We start from the raw sequence: 14,984 nt of genomic DNA on the forward strand, positions 1-14,984 counted from the left end.
AGCAGTGACATCAATCACCAGCAGTGACATCAATCACCAGCAGTGACATCAATCACCAACACCAGTGACATCAATCACCAGCAGTGACATCAATCACTAGCAGTGACATCAATCACCATCACCAGTGACATCAATTACCACCACCAGTGACATCAATTACCACCACCAGTGACATCAATTACCACCACCAGTGACATCACCAGCAGTGACATCAATCACCAACACCAGTGACATCAATCACCAGCAGTGACATCAATCACCAGCAGTGACATCAATCACCACCACCAGTGACATCAATCACCAACACCAGTGACATCAATCACCAACACCAGTGACATCAATCACCAACACCAGTGACATCAATCACCAACACCAGTGACATCAATCACCAACACCAGTGACATCAATCACCAACACCAGTGACATCAATCACCAACACCAGTGACATCAATCACCACCAGTGACATCAATCACCAGCAGTGTGACAGGTGACCACCAGGTGTGGCAGGGCCCAGCACCAGCAGTGTGACGGGTGACCACCAGGTGTGGCAGGGCCCAGCAGCAGGAGTGTGACGGGTGACCAGGTGTGGCAGGGCCCAGCAGCAGCAGTGTGACGGGTGACCAGGTGTGGCAGGGCCCAGCACCAGCAGTGTGACGGGTGACCAGGTGTGGCAGGGCCCAGCAGTAGGAGTGCCCTAGGTGAGAGTGGTGGCGGTGGCGCCCTCCTCCTCGCTCTCCTGCAGCACCAGAGTAGTGAGGTTGAGGGCGCTCTTCACCCTCCTGGGCGGGTGCATCTCAAGGCTTAGGGAGCGGCTCCGGCCCACGAACACAGAGTTCTGACGAAGCCGACGGATGCCCATGTACTCTGCCTGTTGGTGGGGGATGGGGTTGGGTGTGGGTGGGAGGCAGGAAATTATATTGTCGGTTAGTCTAGGTCCCTCAATATCATGCAAGTAAAATATTGAATCATTATATATTACCACAAAGGAAGGCCTTGTCAGTTTTTAAAAACTAGTAGCAAAAGAATTTTTTTGTCTGTCAATTTAGTCTATAAATACCACTGATTTTCTGCTTCCAAGTTGGCAAGTCACAGTCGGGGAATGTGCGAATGGGATCACTACCTAGGGTGAGGGGTGTGGGCAAGCATAGGGTCACTACCTAGGGTGAGGGGTGTGGGCAAGCATAGGGTCACTACCTAGGGTGGGGAGTGTGGGCAAGCATGGGGTCCCTACCTAGGGTGAGGTGTGTGTGGGCAAGCATGGGGTCACTACCTAGGGTGAGGGGAGTGTGCAAGCATGGGGTCACTACCCAGGGGTGTCCACTCCCTATCCAGCTCTTTGTTGCCGTGAGTGGGGCATGGTGGGCAGCTGCCGGAGTGTGATGCTCCTTCAGACAGTCCTCTGTCCATTTGTAGCCTTGTGCTCCTGCTGCTGTTCTCTCTAATTCTGCTGGACAACTTTTCCTCTTGTTTCGTTTTTCTCCCCCCCCCTCCCTTCTTCTCCTTTCTCGTTGTCATTTCCCGCTGACCTTGTGCCTGTTTTGATCATTCTTTTGGCCTTCTTTTGTTTTGACGCCCGGGTGTTTGAGGAGGCATACTTGTGCACCCTAGAACTGTAGTACCCAACGTCTCGAGCGGCGGGAACCTTTTATTGTCAATCCCCCTTTCGTCACTGAACCCGATCTCGACAGACTGATGGTTCTTAAGGTGGTGTTTGTGGGGCGTATACTCATGACACACCCCTGGGGAGGGGGGGCTCCGTTAAAATCGGCAACGTGTCTTTTGTTGGGTGTTCTGCCTCTTATTGTAGCTCCATGGAGGGTGTGGGGGCACATTCGGGAATGAATGTCTTACTTTTCGTCTCTATGTTGAAATCTGTTTCTCTTTTATCTTCTCAGGCTCAAGGGGTGGGCGACCAAGCCCCCGAGTCGGACTGTTGGAAGACCGCCCCTGTAGCCCCCGCTGCATTGGGCCCCAACCTTGCTCCTCCTTTGACCCTCCTGGCTACTCCCCTCGGCTCCCCTCCCTCCTCTGTGGTTGGATCGAGCCCCAAGCCCCCAGTTGAGACCACCTCGTCCCCTGGCATGGCCCAGTCTCTAGTTGTGACTACTGTGCCTTTTAACTCCTCTCTTTCTCTGGGGGTTCTCAACGCCGTCCTCGACACGGCCTCACTCGCTCGATTCCTACCCGTACTGATGCGTATCAAGCCTCATGGGCCAAATATTTTGATCTCCCTCTTGATTCTACGCCTCCTGACGATTTCTCCCACCATAGGCACCTTGTTGATTCCATAGATGCCTCTGTTATTTTCCACCCCACCTGTCTCGGTACACGTGTCGTTGCTGCTCCTTCTCAGGATGCAGCTTCCCACTTGGCCTCTTTGTCCTGCCTTGGCGAGACCCCTGTTCGGGTCTCCAAGAACGTTCGGTTGAATGCCAGTGTTGGCACTATTCTCCTCCCACCTCATGTTGCAACCGGTGTTCTCTCGACGCCCAGGGCCTTTCTGTCCTCCAGGTAGACTCGTTTACTCGTTCCCCTCGTCGTCACAGTGAACCCCTTCGGGTTGTGAAGATTATCTTTGATGGCAGGACCCTTCCGCCCTCTGTCATTCTTGCTGGTGCCAGGTGCTCTGTCCAGGAGAACATTCCCTCTACTCGGCTCTGTAATTGAGCATGGTGCCCTCCGCTTCTCTGGTACTGTCTCTCTCTCTGTCCCTTGTGTGGGTGCGAAGGTCACTCTAAGTCGGAGTGCACTTCTCCCCAGGCTCGCTGCCTCAACTGCGGTGAGGCCCACCCTACCTTCTCCCGTGCGTGTATATATTAAAAGCTTGAGGCAGCTGTCCTCAACTTGAAGCACCGGGAGCGTTTGTCTTTTCCTGAGGCGAGGCGCCATGTTTGCCGTCTCCCACCTTATGTTAACGTCTCTTATGCTCACGTGTTGCGCTCTTCTTCTCCTTGTCCTCCCCATCTTCCTCAGACACTAAACCGTTTCCGGGCCTTGGACCCTGACACGCCCACCGCCCCCTCCTTTGTTCCTTTGAGTTCTGTTCCGAAGGGTTCCCCCTCCTGGACCTGTGTCTGGGGTTCCCCGTCTTTCTACCTGGTCTGTCATGTCTCCAGTGTCTTCTTCCTCGTCTTCCTCTGATCCTCCTTCCCATCCTTCTCCTCTGTCTATTAGCTCTCCACGTCGCCTGTTAGTACGGGCTGATGTCCATCGCTCTCCCAATGCCCGTTTCGTGCATGCTCTCGTTCTGCTTCTCCTGTTGAGATGCTAGAATCCGTTGCCCAGTACATTGTTGCTGGGATGGCTGTCTCTTTCAGTTAGAAGTGTAAGTCTGGCTCTTCTCCTTCCTCCTCCCCAGCGGGTAAAAAGGCTTCACTTTCTTCCTCGCCCCCTACCTCTTGACTCTTTCGCTCCGTCCCCTCCCGTTTTAGTGGTTACGCCCACCTATTCCTGCTATGGAGGTCTCTTTGGCCCCTGCTTCCCTCTCGGTTGCTGCCCTTGCTGAGGTGCACTTCATGGTTTCCACCCCTCCTGCTGCTGTCCTTGACCCTCGTTTATCCCCCCCTCCTCCTCCTCCTCTGGTCCACCCCTGGTCGGTCCTCCAGCTCCCTTCCCTCCTTCTTTACTCAGTTTACCTATGCCCCTTAACCCTGACTTCCCTGACCCTGACCCTGATGCTGTGCTTCTTTAACGTGCTGTGTTCCCTTTTCACCTTTGTTTCTTCGTGGTTCTCTGTTGCTGTCCTTCCTCTTCTTGTCGATGTCTATTCTTCAATGGAACGTTCGAGGTTATTATGCTAATTTCCTTGAACTCCAACTTCTGATTTTGCGGTTTTCGCCCCTTTCTGTTTGTCTCCAGAGCCGATGCTTGGTGCTCCTCCTGGTCGCTTTCATGGCTATTCCTTTCTTTCCCCTTCCCCCCCCCCCAACTGGGGCTGGGGCTCCTAACTCTTCTGCTCTCTTGATTCGCTCTGATGTTCCCTTTGTCCCCTTACTTTTTCCATTGCTCCTATCTTTGTGAGGAAATGGTACACCGTTTGTTCCATTTATCTCCCCTACTGGACTCCGTGGTGCCGGAGCCTGTGCTCCTGCTAGGTGATTTCAATTGTCATTCTATTTGGGGTGATGTTCTGACAAAAACCCGGGGTCGCCTTCTTGAGCCGTTCATCCTCCCTTCTTCCCTGCCTCTTCTGAATTCTGGTGAGCCCACGCATTTGGACTCTCGGACTCGCACCCTTTCCTGACTTGATCTTTCTCTTTGCTCGTCGTCTCTTTACTTAGATTTCACATGGCAGGTTCTTTATGACCTCTATAGCAGTGACCATTTCCCCATCCTTGTTACCTTTTTCTCTTTTCACCCTCCCCTCTCCTTCTCTAGGTGGCAGTTTGCTGAAGCAGACTGAGACCTATTTACCCTCAGTGCTGCTCTATCTGACCTCTCCATTCTGCCTCTCCCTCACTCACTCCTCCTTTTTCATGACACCGTTGACGCTGCCCTTCGCTTTATTCCTTGTTCTTCCTCTCGGGGGACCACGAAAGTGCATTCCCTGGTGGAATGCTGACTGTGCTCAGGCTGTCCGCTGTAAATGTGCAGCCTGGAAGAGACACCGCCACTGGCAGACGGCCGATTCATTTCTTATATTTCGGAAGGCGAGTGTGGTGGCCCGTAGGGCCATCCGTATGGCTAAACATGAATGTTGGCTTTCTTATGTCTCCACCTTTACGTCCGAGACTCCTCTGCCGCAGATCTAGAAGCATATCCGCAAGATAGCGGGTAAGTTCGTTCCCGATATCTTGCCAGTCCTACACCTCTGAAGTACTCTTGTGGCAGACCCATTGCAGGTCGCTACCGAACTGGGTTCCTATTTTTCTTCTGTTAGCTCTGGTTTTCATCTTCCCCAATCTTTCCTTCTTCGTAAACCTGTCCTTGAATCTCGTCCTTTAGATTTCTGCACTCATCTTCGACTTCCCTCTAATGATCCCTTCTCTCTCTCTCTCTCTGAACTTCGGTCTGCTTACGGAGGCTGTCGGCCGAATAGAAAGCACGCTGGACTTGTGATCCTGTGGTCCTGGGTTCATTCCCGGGCGAGAAACAATGGGCAAAGTTTCTTTAATCCTATGCCCCTGTTACCTAGCTGTAAAATAGGTACCTGGGTGTTAGTGAGCTGTCACGGGCTGCTTCCTGGGGTTGGAGGCTTGGTCGAGGACCAGACCGCAGGGACACTAAAGCCCCAAAATCATCTCAAGATAACCTGCCCTGGTCCTCTGCAGTTCTACGGCGGCAGGCTCCAATGGTATTCATTATGAGATGCTTTGCCATCTCCCTCCGTACACGTCTTAGTATTTACTGAGTCTATATAATTGGATCTGAGAGTCGTCGTCAGTCCCTGAGGACTGGCTCGATGCCGTTGTCCTCCCTGTTCACAAATCAGGGTCTCTGGGAACATTCCTTAAGGACTTTCACCCTCTTGACCTCACAAGTTGTGTCTGCAAACTCTTTGAACGTATGGTTAACGTTCGTCTCATGTGGTTCTTAGAACACCATCACCACCTCTCTCCTTCTGAATTTGGTTTCCGCAAGTGCCGCAGCACAACAGATGTCCTTGTGAACTTGGAGGTCTATATTTGTACTGCTTTTGCTGCAAAGACCTCCGTTGTTGGCGTCCTCTTTGACCTGGAAAAGGCTTACGACACCACTTGGCGATATCGTATTATATCCCAACTTCATTCTTTTGGCCTTCGTGGTCATCTCCCTCTCTTTCTCCGCAGCTTCCTCTCTCGTCGTTCCTTTTGGGTGAGGCTTAGTACCGCTCTCTCTGACTCTATTCAGCAATACGAAGGTGTGCCCCTAGGTAGTGTTCTGAGCACTACTCTTTTTCTGGTTGCCCTCATTGGTCGTCTTTCCTCTCTTCTTTCTGGCATCTTCTCCGCTCTCTATGTCGACGACCTTACCCTTTGCTGTCAGGGTGATGTTTCGCCTCTCCTTCAACGCTGGCTTCAACTTGTGATTGAAGCCGTGTCGTCTTGGGCCACTGATCATGGTTTCAGGTTCTCTGCATCTAAAACTTGTGCTATAACTTATACTCAGAAGAGTGTCGTTCTTCGTCCTTCTTTGTCACTTTATGGTCATCCCATTGTGTACAAGGATTCCACTAAGCTTTTGGGGTTGATTTTTGACACTCGTTTGTCTTGGTCGCCCCATATCTCTTACCTATGTGTTGAATGCTCTGAGGGCCTTGCCCTCCTTCGGGTATTGTCCAATACTTCTTGGGGAGCTGATAGGCATGCACTCCTCACTTTACATTCCTCTCTCGTCCTGTCTAAGCTCGATTATGGTTGCCCTGCTTACTCGTCTGCTTCTCCTTCTACTCTTCGCCGTTTTGATGCTTTGCACCATACTGGGTTGCGCCTCAGTTCTGGTGCCTTTCGTTCGACTCCCGTCCTCAGCTTGTATGTTGACACTGGCTTCCTATCTCTTCAGGACCGCCGTGATCCTGAAGAGATCACTACTGTCTTCACTATCTTGTGCGGTCCTTGCAACATCCTTCCTCTCGCTTCTGCCGTGCCTTAACTTTTGCCCCTCCTGCGGTTCCTGTTCCTCTTGACCACCTCCCTCTTTCTGTCAAGTTATCTCGCCTACAGAATTCTCTTTCAATTCGTATTTCTAATATTTCTCCTCGTGTTGTTCCTTCTTTGCCCCCATGAAGAGTCCGCCTTCCGCAGTTTTGTACATCCTTAACCCGCATCACTAAATATTTTACCCCTCCTACGGTTCTAAAACACCTTTTCCTTGAGCACTTTTCTTCTCGCTTCCGCTCCGTTTCCATCTTCACCAAGTCTGCGGACGGTGTAGGCTACTCTGTTGTTTTTCCTGATTGCACTTATATGTGTCGCTTACCTCCGAAGACTAGCATCTACACATACTAGTTGTTAATATTCTTTTGTAGTTGTTGTTGACTCTCGTAGTGCCCTCATGGCTCTTGGGTCCTATAATCCGGTTCATCCAGTGGTTGTCGAGATCCAGCATTGGCTGTTTCTTATTCACAGTAAATTTAAGTCGGTTGAGTTTCGTTGGGTTCTCAGCCATATTGGTGTCTCTTTAAATGAGTATGCGGATGCTGCCGCCAGGAAAGCTGTCCGCTCTTGTCCGATCTCTCATAATCGTATTCCTTACTCCAACTTTTACCTGGTTATCTATTCCTTCATCCTTACCTGTTGGCAGGATTGTTGTTCTTCTGTTACTGGTAACAAACTGTGTACTCTTAAGAGTTGTGTGTCCTCGTGGCCGTCCTCCTACCACTGTAACCGGCGATGGGAAACGGCTATGGCGAGGTTGCATATTAGCCATACTAGCTTAACTCCTGGTCTCTTGATGGAGTGCCGCCCTGCTCCTTATTGTCCAAACTGCATTGTCCCTCTCAAGGTCGTGCATATCCTTGTTGAATGTCCTGACTTCCAGGATGAGCATGTGTCTTGTTTTCCGACCATTCCCTGTGGTCGCTTGTCCCTCGATAGAATTCTTGGTGACCCGGATACTCTTGATATCGTTCGCCTTATGCGTTTCTGTTCTCGTATTGGCATCCTTGGTGATATTTAGCGCCCTCTGATTATTCCGCACACTTGATGGTGCTACATAGCCTTCCTGGTTTGGTGCCTTCTTTTCATAATTACTTACCTACCTAGGGGTGGGCAAGCATGGGGTCACTACCTAGAGTGGAGAGTGTTCAAGAATGGGGTCACTACCTACGGTGGGGGCGAGCAAGGGTGCAAGTGGGAGGTCACTACTTCTAGAGATTAGTGTGTGCGGGTTGGGTCACTACTTCTAGTGATTAGTGTGTACGGGTTGGATCAGTACTTCTAGTGATTAGTGTGTACGGGTTGGGTCACTACTTCTAGTGATTAGTGTGTGTGGGTTGGGTCACTACTTCTAGTGATTAGTGTGTACGGGTTGGGTCACTACTTCTAGTGATTAGTGTGTATGGGTTAGGTCATTACCTTGAGTGGGTTGTTGGGGAGGGCGCAGGGGTCAGCCATGGGGCAGGAGGGGCGGTGCTGGAGCAGTTGAGGGGGAGCTTCCTTGTATGGCTCCTGGTAAGGCTCCAGCATGCGAATCTTGCCCCACCTGTAAGTCATATACAAACAAATTAATATAGTATATATAATAACTTAACCATTTTACAAACAAAAATGTAATTGTAGATAAAAAATATGCTTTGCTTATATATAAATAAATGTGACAGTGTCAGACCACTGAGAGAAGAATTGCAACAGGAATTTCCTTAAGTATTTTCGTATTTAATAATACATCTTCGGGCCGTCCGCTGCAAAGTGCAGCAGAGCGCCAGGCGATGTGCACACAACTATTGGCTCCAGCTCTGCTCCCAGATACAGACTGCAGCAGATACAGGCAATGTAAGGGGAATGTATGACGGCATCAAGCAGGCCCTCGGCCCAATCCAGAGGAAGACCGCTCCTCTGAAATCTGCCACTGGCGAGGTGATTCAGGACCAGACACTGCAGCTGAAGCGCTGGGTCGAGCACTACTCTGAGCTATATGCCAGGGATAATGTGGTCACCGAAGACGCCCTGAGCGCCATTGAGTGTCTGCCTGTGTTAATGGAGCTCGACAGCGAACCGACCCTGGAAGAACTCAGCGATGCCCTAGACTCCCTTGCTTCTGGTAAAGCTCCTGGCAAAGATGGCATTCCTGCTGAAACCTTGAAGTGCTGCAGAGGTAGCCTGCTCATGGAGCTGCATGAAATTCTCTGCCTCTGCTGGGAAGAAGGAGAGGTGCCACAGGATGCCAACATCGTCACGCTGTATAAGAATAAAGGTGACAGGGGCGACTTCAATGACTACCGTGGAATCTCCCTCCTCAGTATTGTCGGAAAGCTGTTTGCTCGAGTTGCAATGAAGAGGCTAAAAGTACTTGCAGAGTGAGTCTATCCAGAATCACAATGCGGATTCACAGCTGGCAGGTCCACCATCGACATGGTCTTTTCCCTCAGACAACTGCAGGAGAAATGCAGGGAACAGAAGCAGCCACTCTTCGTAGCCTTCATAGATCTGACGAAGGCCTTCGACCTCGTCAGCAGGGATGGCCTGTTCAAGATCCTCCCCGTGATCGGATGCCCACCCAGGTTCCTCAGCATCATCAGATCTTTCCATGAGAACATGAGGGGCACCGTGGTTTTTGATGGCCTAACATCAGACGCCTTTGACATCCGAAGTGGAGTAAAGCAGGGCTGCGTACTGGCTCCAACCATATTCGGGATTTTCTTCGCAGTTATGCTGCGGCACGCCTTCGGATCTGTCATTTACCTCCGGACCAGGTCGGATGGAAAGCTCTTTAACCTCGCCAGGCTGAGAGCCAAGACGAAGGTTCGGCTGAGGTGTCTGCGCGACTTCCTTTTTGCCGACGACGCAGCAGTCACTGCCTACTCAGCCGAAGACCTCCAACGGCTCGTAACCCGCTTCAGCGAGGCCTCTCAGGCTTTCAGACTCACCATCAGTCTGAAAAAAACACAAGTCATGGGACAAGGAGTGGACTCCCCACCTGACATCGGCATCTCCGATTCGAAACTGGAAGTCGTTCACGACTTCGTGTACCTGGGCTCCACAATCTCTGACTCCCTCTCTCTTGATACAACCCGTTCTCGCAAATTCGTAAAGTCAATATTGACTTATTAACTACGTGCATAGGTGATATACTAAACATAATAGATACCCCTAAAAAGATTCATAGAAAACACCGACCTTACCTAACCTTGTTAGTATCTTAAGATAAGCATCTTATTGCTTCGTAATTACAATTATTACTTAACCTATACCTATTATAGGTTAGGTAATAATTGTAATTACGAAGCAATAAGATGCTTATCTTAACATACTAAGTAGGTTAGATAAGGTCGGTGTTTTCTATGAATCTTTTTAAGGGTATCTATTATGTTAAGTATGTCACCTATGCACATATTTAATAAGTCAACATTGACTTATTAAATTTGCGAGAACGGGTTGCTTGATACGGAGAAAACAAACGCATCGGTAAGGCATCTACTACCATGTCCAGACTAACAAAGAGAGTGTGGGCCAACAATAGGCTAACTGAGTATTCTAAGATTCAGGTTTACAGAGCCTGTGTCCTGAGCACTCTCCTTTATGGCAGTGAGTCTTGGACACTCCGCGCCCGTCAGGAAAGACAGCTGAATGCCTACCACATGCACTGCCTTCGACACATCTTGGACATTCCCTGGCAAGACAAGGTGACAAACAACAACGTCTTGGGGAGAGCAAGAATCACCAGCATGTACACAATGCTGAAACAGAGACAAATACGCTGGCTCGGGCACGTTGTGCGAATGGGCGACGGCAGGATCCCCAAGGATCTCCTGTACGGAGAGCTGGTGCAGGGAAAGCGTCCAACAGGCAAGCCCCAGCTACGGTACAAAGACGTATGCAAGAGGGACCTGAAAGCCATGGACGTCGATCTTGCTATATGGGAGACACTGGCTGCAGACTGTTCAGCCTGGGGGCAGTCTGTTCAAAGAGGTCTCTCCAAGTTCGAGGAGTCACTTGCCAAGGAATCGGAGACAAAGAGACAGAGAAGGAAAGCCGGTAGCCAGGAAGACAGACCAGAATCGGACTTCGTTTGTGCTCGGTGTGGGATGGACTGCCACTCTCGGATTGGCCTCATCAGTCACACCAGACGCTGCACCAGGATTGACAACTAGGGCGCAACTCCATAGTCTCCCGAGACTGAAGGATGCCTACCTAGTACATCTTCAGAAGGGTCCTAGAGTGTATTATCACTCTTCTGAAGATGTATTATTAAATACGAAAGTACTTAAGGAAATTCCTGTTTCAATTCTTCCTCCGTGGTGGTCTGACCGTGTCACATTTTTCATCACGTGTTAATTTTCGTGATTTACACACACTCACACACACCTTAAATATATATATATATATATATATATATATATATATATATATATATATATATATATATATATATATATATATATATATTATATGTAGGGAAGTTAACGATGTCATCAATGAGGTGAGAATCCTCACCTCAGCTGGATGCCCAGCTAAGAGAGAGCCCGTTACCTAACTCCCCGTAATTCTGATGCTCTTATTGGTCGCAAAGATGGTATTACAGTGAACCCCTGGAAGAATGCCAAGCAGTTCGTATGGGACTACACATGCATATCAACCCTGGCTAAGATCTACTTTGACATCTTTGTTTTACAACCGGGTGGCGCTGCCACTCGCAGGGATTCAGTCAAATCCCGTAAGTACACAAAACTGGATCACCACTTCAATTTCGTACCCATTGCTTCTGAGACACTCGGTGCCTGTGGTAAGAGTGTCAATAGTTGTTTTAAGGAACTGGGTTCTAGGCTAATTGAAGCAACAAGAGACCCTAGAGCTGCCAGCTTCCTTTTCCAACACCTCAGTGTGGCAATACAGATGGGAAGTGCTCACTGCAATCAGGGTTCCTGCCCACCATCTGAGGAGCTGAAGGAGCTCAGCAACTTATGATAATCATCTTTGTACCATATATTTAATTCCCTTTTTGTAACCAAGTTTAAATAAAACATATGTACATGCATATATACAAAAGAATGGGGGTTAGTAGGTGTAGAAAATATTAACGTGTTCAGTGAGAATCCACAAGGGCTTCTCTGAATACTCTTTATTTTCTTCTCCGAGGCTAAGGGTCCCCACACTTTCACATACATTTACCCCAGGCGCCCAGAGTCTCAGAGCCTATCGGCACGAACCTGTAACAATGTTCTAGGGTCCCTGTACTTGTTGGTTTTCTGGATCTCCCTGAAGGTGGCTGCCCTGCCTCCCTAAGCTGTGCTGTAAGGTAGATAGGTATCAGCCAATGTAGTACACGTGTAGTACCATATGACCTATTTACCTTCCCTTCATAGCTACAGAGTGACTTCATTTGGTTTTTGTGGCTGTCGTCAGGTCTGCACAACTGAGGTTTCCTTTGTGCTGAACCCAGCTGTAGTCAAACTTCTCTTGATAATGTCATTGACTGCTACATGTCTGGCAATCTTTTTCAGTGACTTACGAAAGATGAGACCATGACTGCCATATTTATCTGCCCGAGCATAGCTGCAGATACACCGGTGTTCGGCGGAGATAGGGATGGCAAGACGCAGGGAAACACCAATACTTAGGGTACGATGGTCCAGGTGGGTGCCCAAGGCGGAATTAGGGACTGCCAACAGGAAGTCCTCGGCATAGGGAGCATGTGCAGCTAGAAGACGCACTCTGTCTTTCCCAGATGCTGCCTCCAGCAATGCTGCGGCAATGTTCTCCAGTATGGGGCTATTCCATATGGCCTGTTAGCAGTCGTTTGAAAAAGTTGGTCGAGGGTGAGAGTTGGAAGACTGTCCCACTGACCGGCTCCGTCCGCGAATTTGGGATCATGAATCCTAATGAAGTCTCGTAGGTATTCTGGTAGTATATCATTCGCTAATTCACCTATAGCACTAGTCGAGGATAAGAATACCGGCAACGCTAACTGTGTCACCTTACGAATACCTATACCCCCGAGTCTATCTGGGAGCGTTGCTTGGTCCCACTGGTCATCTTGCAGGTAGAGGTTTAACACTTTCATGGTTATTGATTTTAGGAGTGAGTCGTATTCTGTAAATTTTGGGCTGTCGAAGGAGGGAGCACACCTTAGAAAATAGGTCAGTCTGGGCAAAGCCAGGCACCTTGTGAGAAGGTACAAAGCATCGTGGGCGTCCAAAGCCCCTATTCTTCCCTCCATCCTCCTCAGGTCGTTCAGCTTTTCTTTGAGGACTACCTCAATAGCGCTCGAGCCCAGAGGTGCATCCATCCATCAGGGCATCTTATATCCTTCTATCCATCTACCAGTGCATCATCTATTCATCTATCTCTGTCCCTCTTGCTTTGTATCCCACTGTCTATCCACTCATCTAGCTATCCATCTATCACTCAGTCTATCCAACCATATATCTATCCATCCATCTTTCCATCTATCTACCCACCACATACCCCGATTCATATATGCATACATCTGTCTATCCATCTCTTCAACTATTCACCATCTATTCATCTATCTATTGTTATGAACTCAAGGTAGCTTAATGAGGGAAGGGTGCCTTGTGAGAGTTATTCTACCCACCTGACCGGAGGTAGGAGTCAGGGGAAGGAATTGAACTAAGCAAACATCAGTAAATTAAGACTAGAAGAGAATGAAAGCAAAGAGCAAGCATCTTGTGGAGACAAAGTAAGATGTCGACATTATGGAGATCGTAAAGAGTCACTTGAGTCGCGAGAGTGTCAAGGATAGATGTACGTCGGTGCCCTCCTGGGAAGAAAGACTAATATATTTCTCGGTTAAGAGTTTGAGTGAAGACTACCTGCTTGATGGGGTTCCTGCTTGATGGGGTTCCTGCTTGATGGGGTTCTGGGAGTTCTTCTACTTCCCAAGCCTGGCTCGAGACCAGGCTCGACTTGTGAGAGTTTGGTCCACCAGGCTGTTGCTTGGAGCGGCCCGCAGGACCACATACCCACCACAGCCCGGCTGATCCGGAACTTCTCTTAGAAAACAGTCCAGTTTTCTCTTGAAGATGTCCACGGTTGTTCCGGCAATATTTCTTATAGTCGCTGGGAGGACGTTGAACAACCGCGGACCTCTGATGTTTATACAGTGCTCTCTGATTGTTCCTATGGCACCTATGCTCTTCACTGGTTCAATCTTGCATTTTCTTCCATATCGTTCACTCCAGTACGTTGTTATTTTACTGTGTAGATTTGGGACCTGGCCCTCCAGTATTTTCCATGTGTATATTATTTGGTATCTCTCTCGTCTCCTTACTAGAGAGTACATTTGGAGAGCTTTGAGACGACATTGTTCAACTGGTGAGGAAGCTGCGGGGACGGCGTACGTCGTTTCTCTGCAATCGTCAACGATATTAGGGGTGGCTTGAAGCTTATATATGGTGGTTGTGCCCTGTCAGGACCCTACTGTCAGATACACTATGAGTGGATGAAATTGAGCAGGTGTTTCTGTGTGAAGTCTGCCAGGCGACTCCGCATTCTCAAGTCGGGACTGAAAGAAGCATTTAGAGACAGTCCAGAAGGATTTGGGGACGACTTGGGTGAGCGCCATATTTGGGGCATCGTCGGACGAGTCAGAGCAACATCTTGACTGCGGTAAGTGCTCTTTATATTTTGATATATTGTTTGTAAGTGTTTGATCATGTGCCCAGTGGTCTTTGCGAACGTTAGTGGATATCGGTTAGAGATTTTATGAAGATAGTGAGAGTATATAATGAGTTAAGAGGCAATATGACATGATGAGGGAAAAAGCGACACATGCTTCCACGCTGGAGGTCAGTAAGTGACTGAGGAAGCACTGCCGATGGCCCCCCCCCCCGTCAGAGGAGAAGTTTAGTGTGTACTCGTCCAAAAATGGAAGAGTACCCACCACGTCAGGGCCAGCATGCAGAAGGGGATGTCGGAAGATGGATTCTATTTTGGTATAAATATATTTTATTTGTATTTACTTTTTTATTTTTTTACTAGCAGTACCCGGCCACGCGTTGCTGTGGCTCAGCAACCTTCCCTGTCCCTCAGTCCTCCCCACCATTCCCCCCCTCACCCGTCTCCTCGGCCTCCCAACCATTACCCACTCCCCCATCCCCTCGTCCTTCCCCACCATTACCCCCTCCCTTGTCCCATCGTCCTCCCCACATCTCTCACTTCCGTCCCCTCGTCATCCCCACCATTCCCCACACCCTCGTCCGATGCCTTCCCAAATGGTCTGATGTTCCCATCAGAAAATTGGGAACATAAAGTGATCTGATGTTCCCATCACTGAAATATAAGAAAAACAGTTAAAAATAAAATTAAAATAAAAAAAAATAAACTATACTCACGATATGAACAGCATGGTAAACAACACAGCTCAATTCCAACACAATTCACAC

General features: G+C 49.1%; 1 protein-coding gene across 1 annotated transcript in view; it reads right to left on the reverse strand.

The window, feature by feature from the left end:
• Nucleotides 1-227: 227 nt before the first annotated feature.
• The window catches only part of LOC123765117 (uncharacterized), a 936,064-nt gene continuing 921,307 nt past the window's right edge, over nt 228-14,984 (reverse strand). The window contains exons 6-7 of the mRNA XM_069333184.1: nt 7,996-8,122; nt 228-869 (exon numbers count right to left, since the gene is read on the reverse strand). Of these exons, the coding sequence (XP_069189285.1) occupies nt 696-869; nt 7,996-8,122 (301 nt within the window). The 3' untranslated portion in view covers nt 228-695. The remainder of the gene's footprint in view (nt 870-7,995; nt 8,123-14,984) is intronic.

This window comes from Procambarus clarkii, chromosome 29, assembly GCF_040958095.1.
Source record: "Procambarus clarkii isolate CNS0578487 chromosome 29, FALCON_Pclarkii_2.0, whole genome shotgun sequence".
Taxonomy (NCBI): Eukaryota; Metazoa; Arthropoda; class Malacostraca; order Decapoda; family Cambaridae; genus Procambarus; species Procambarus clarkii.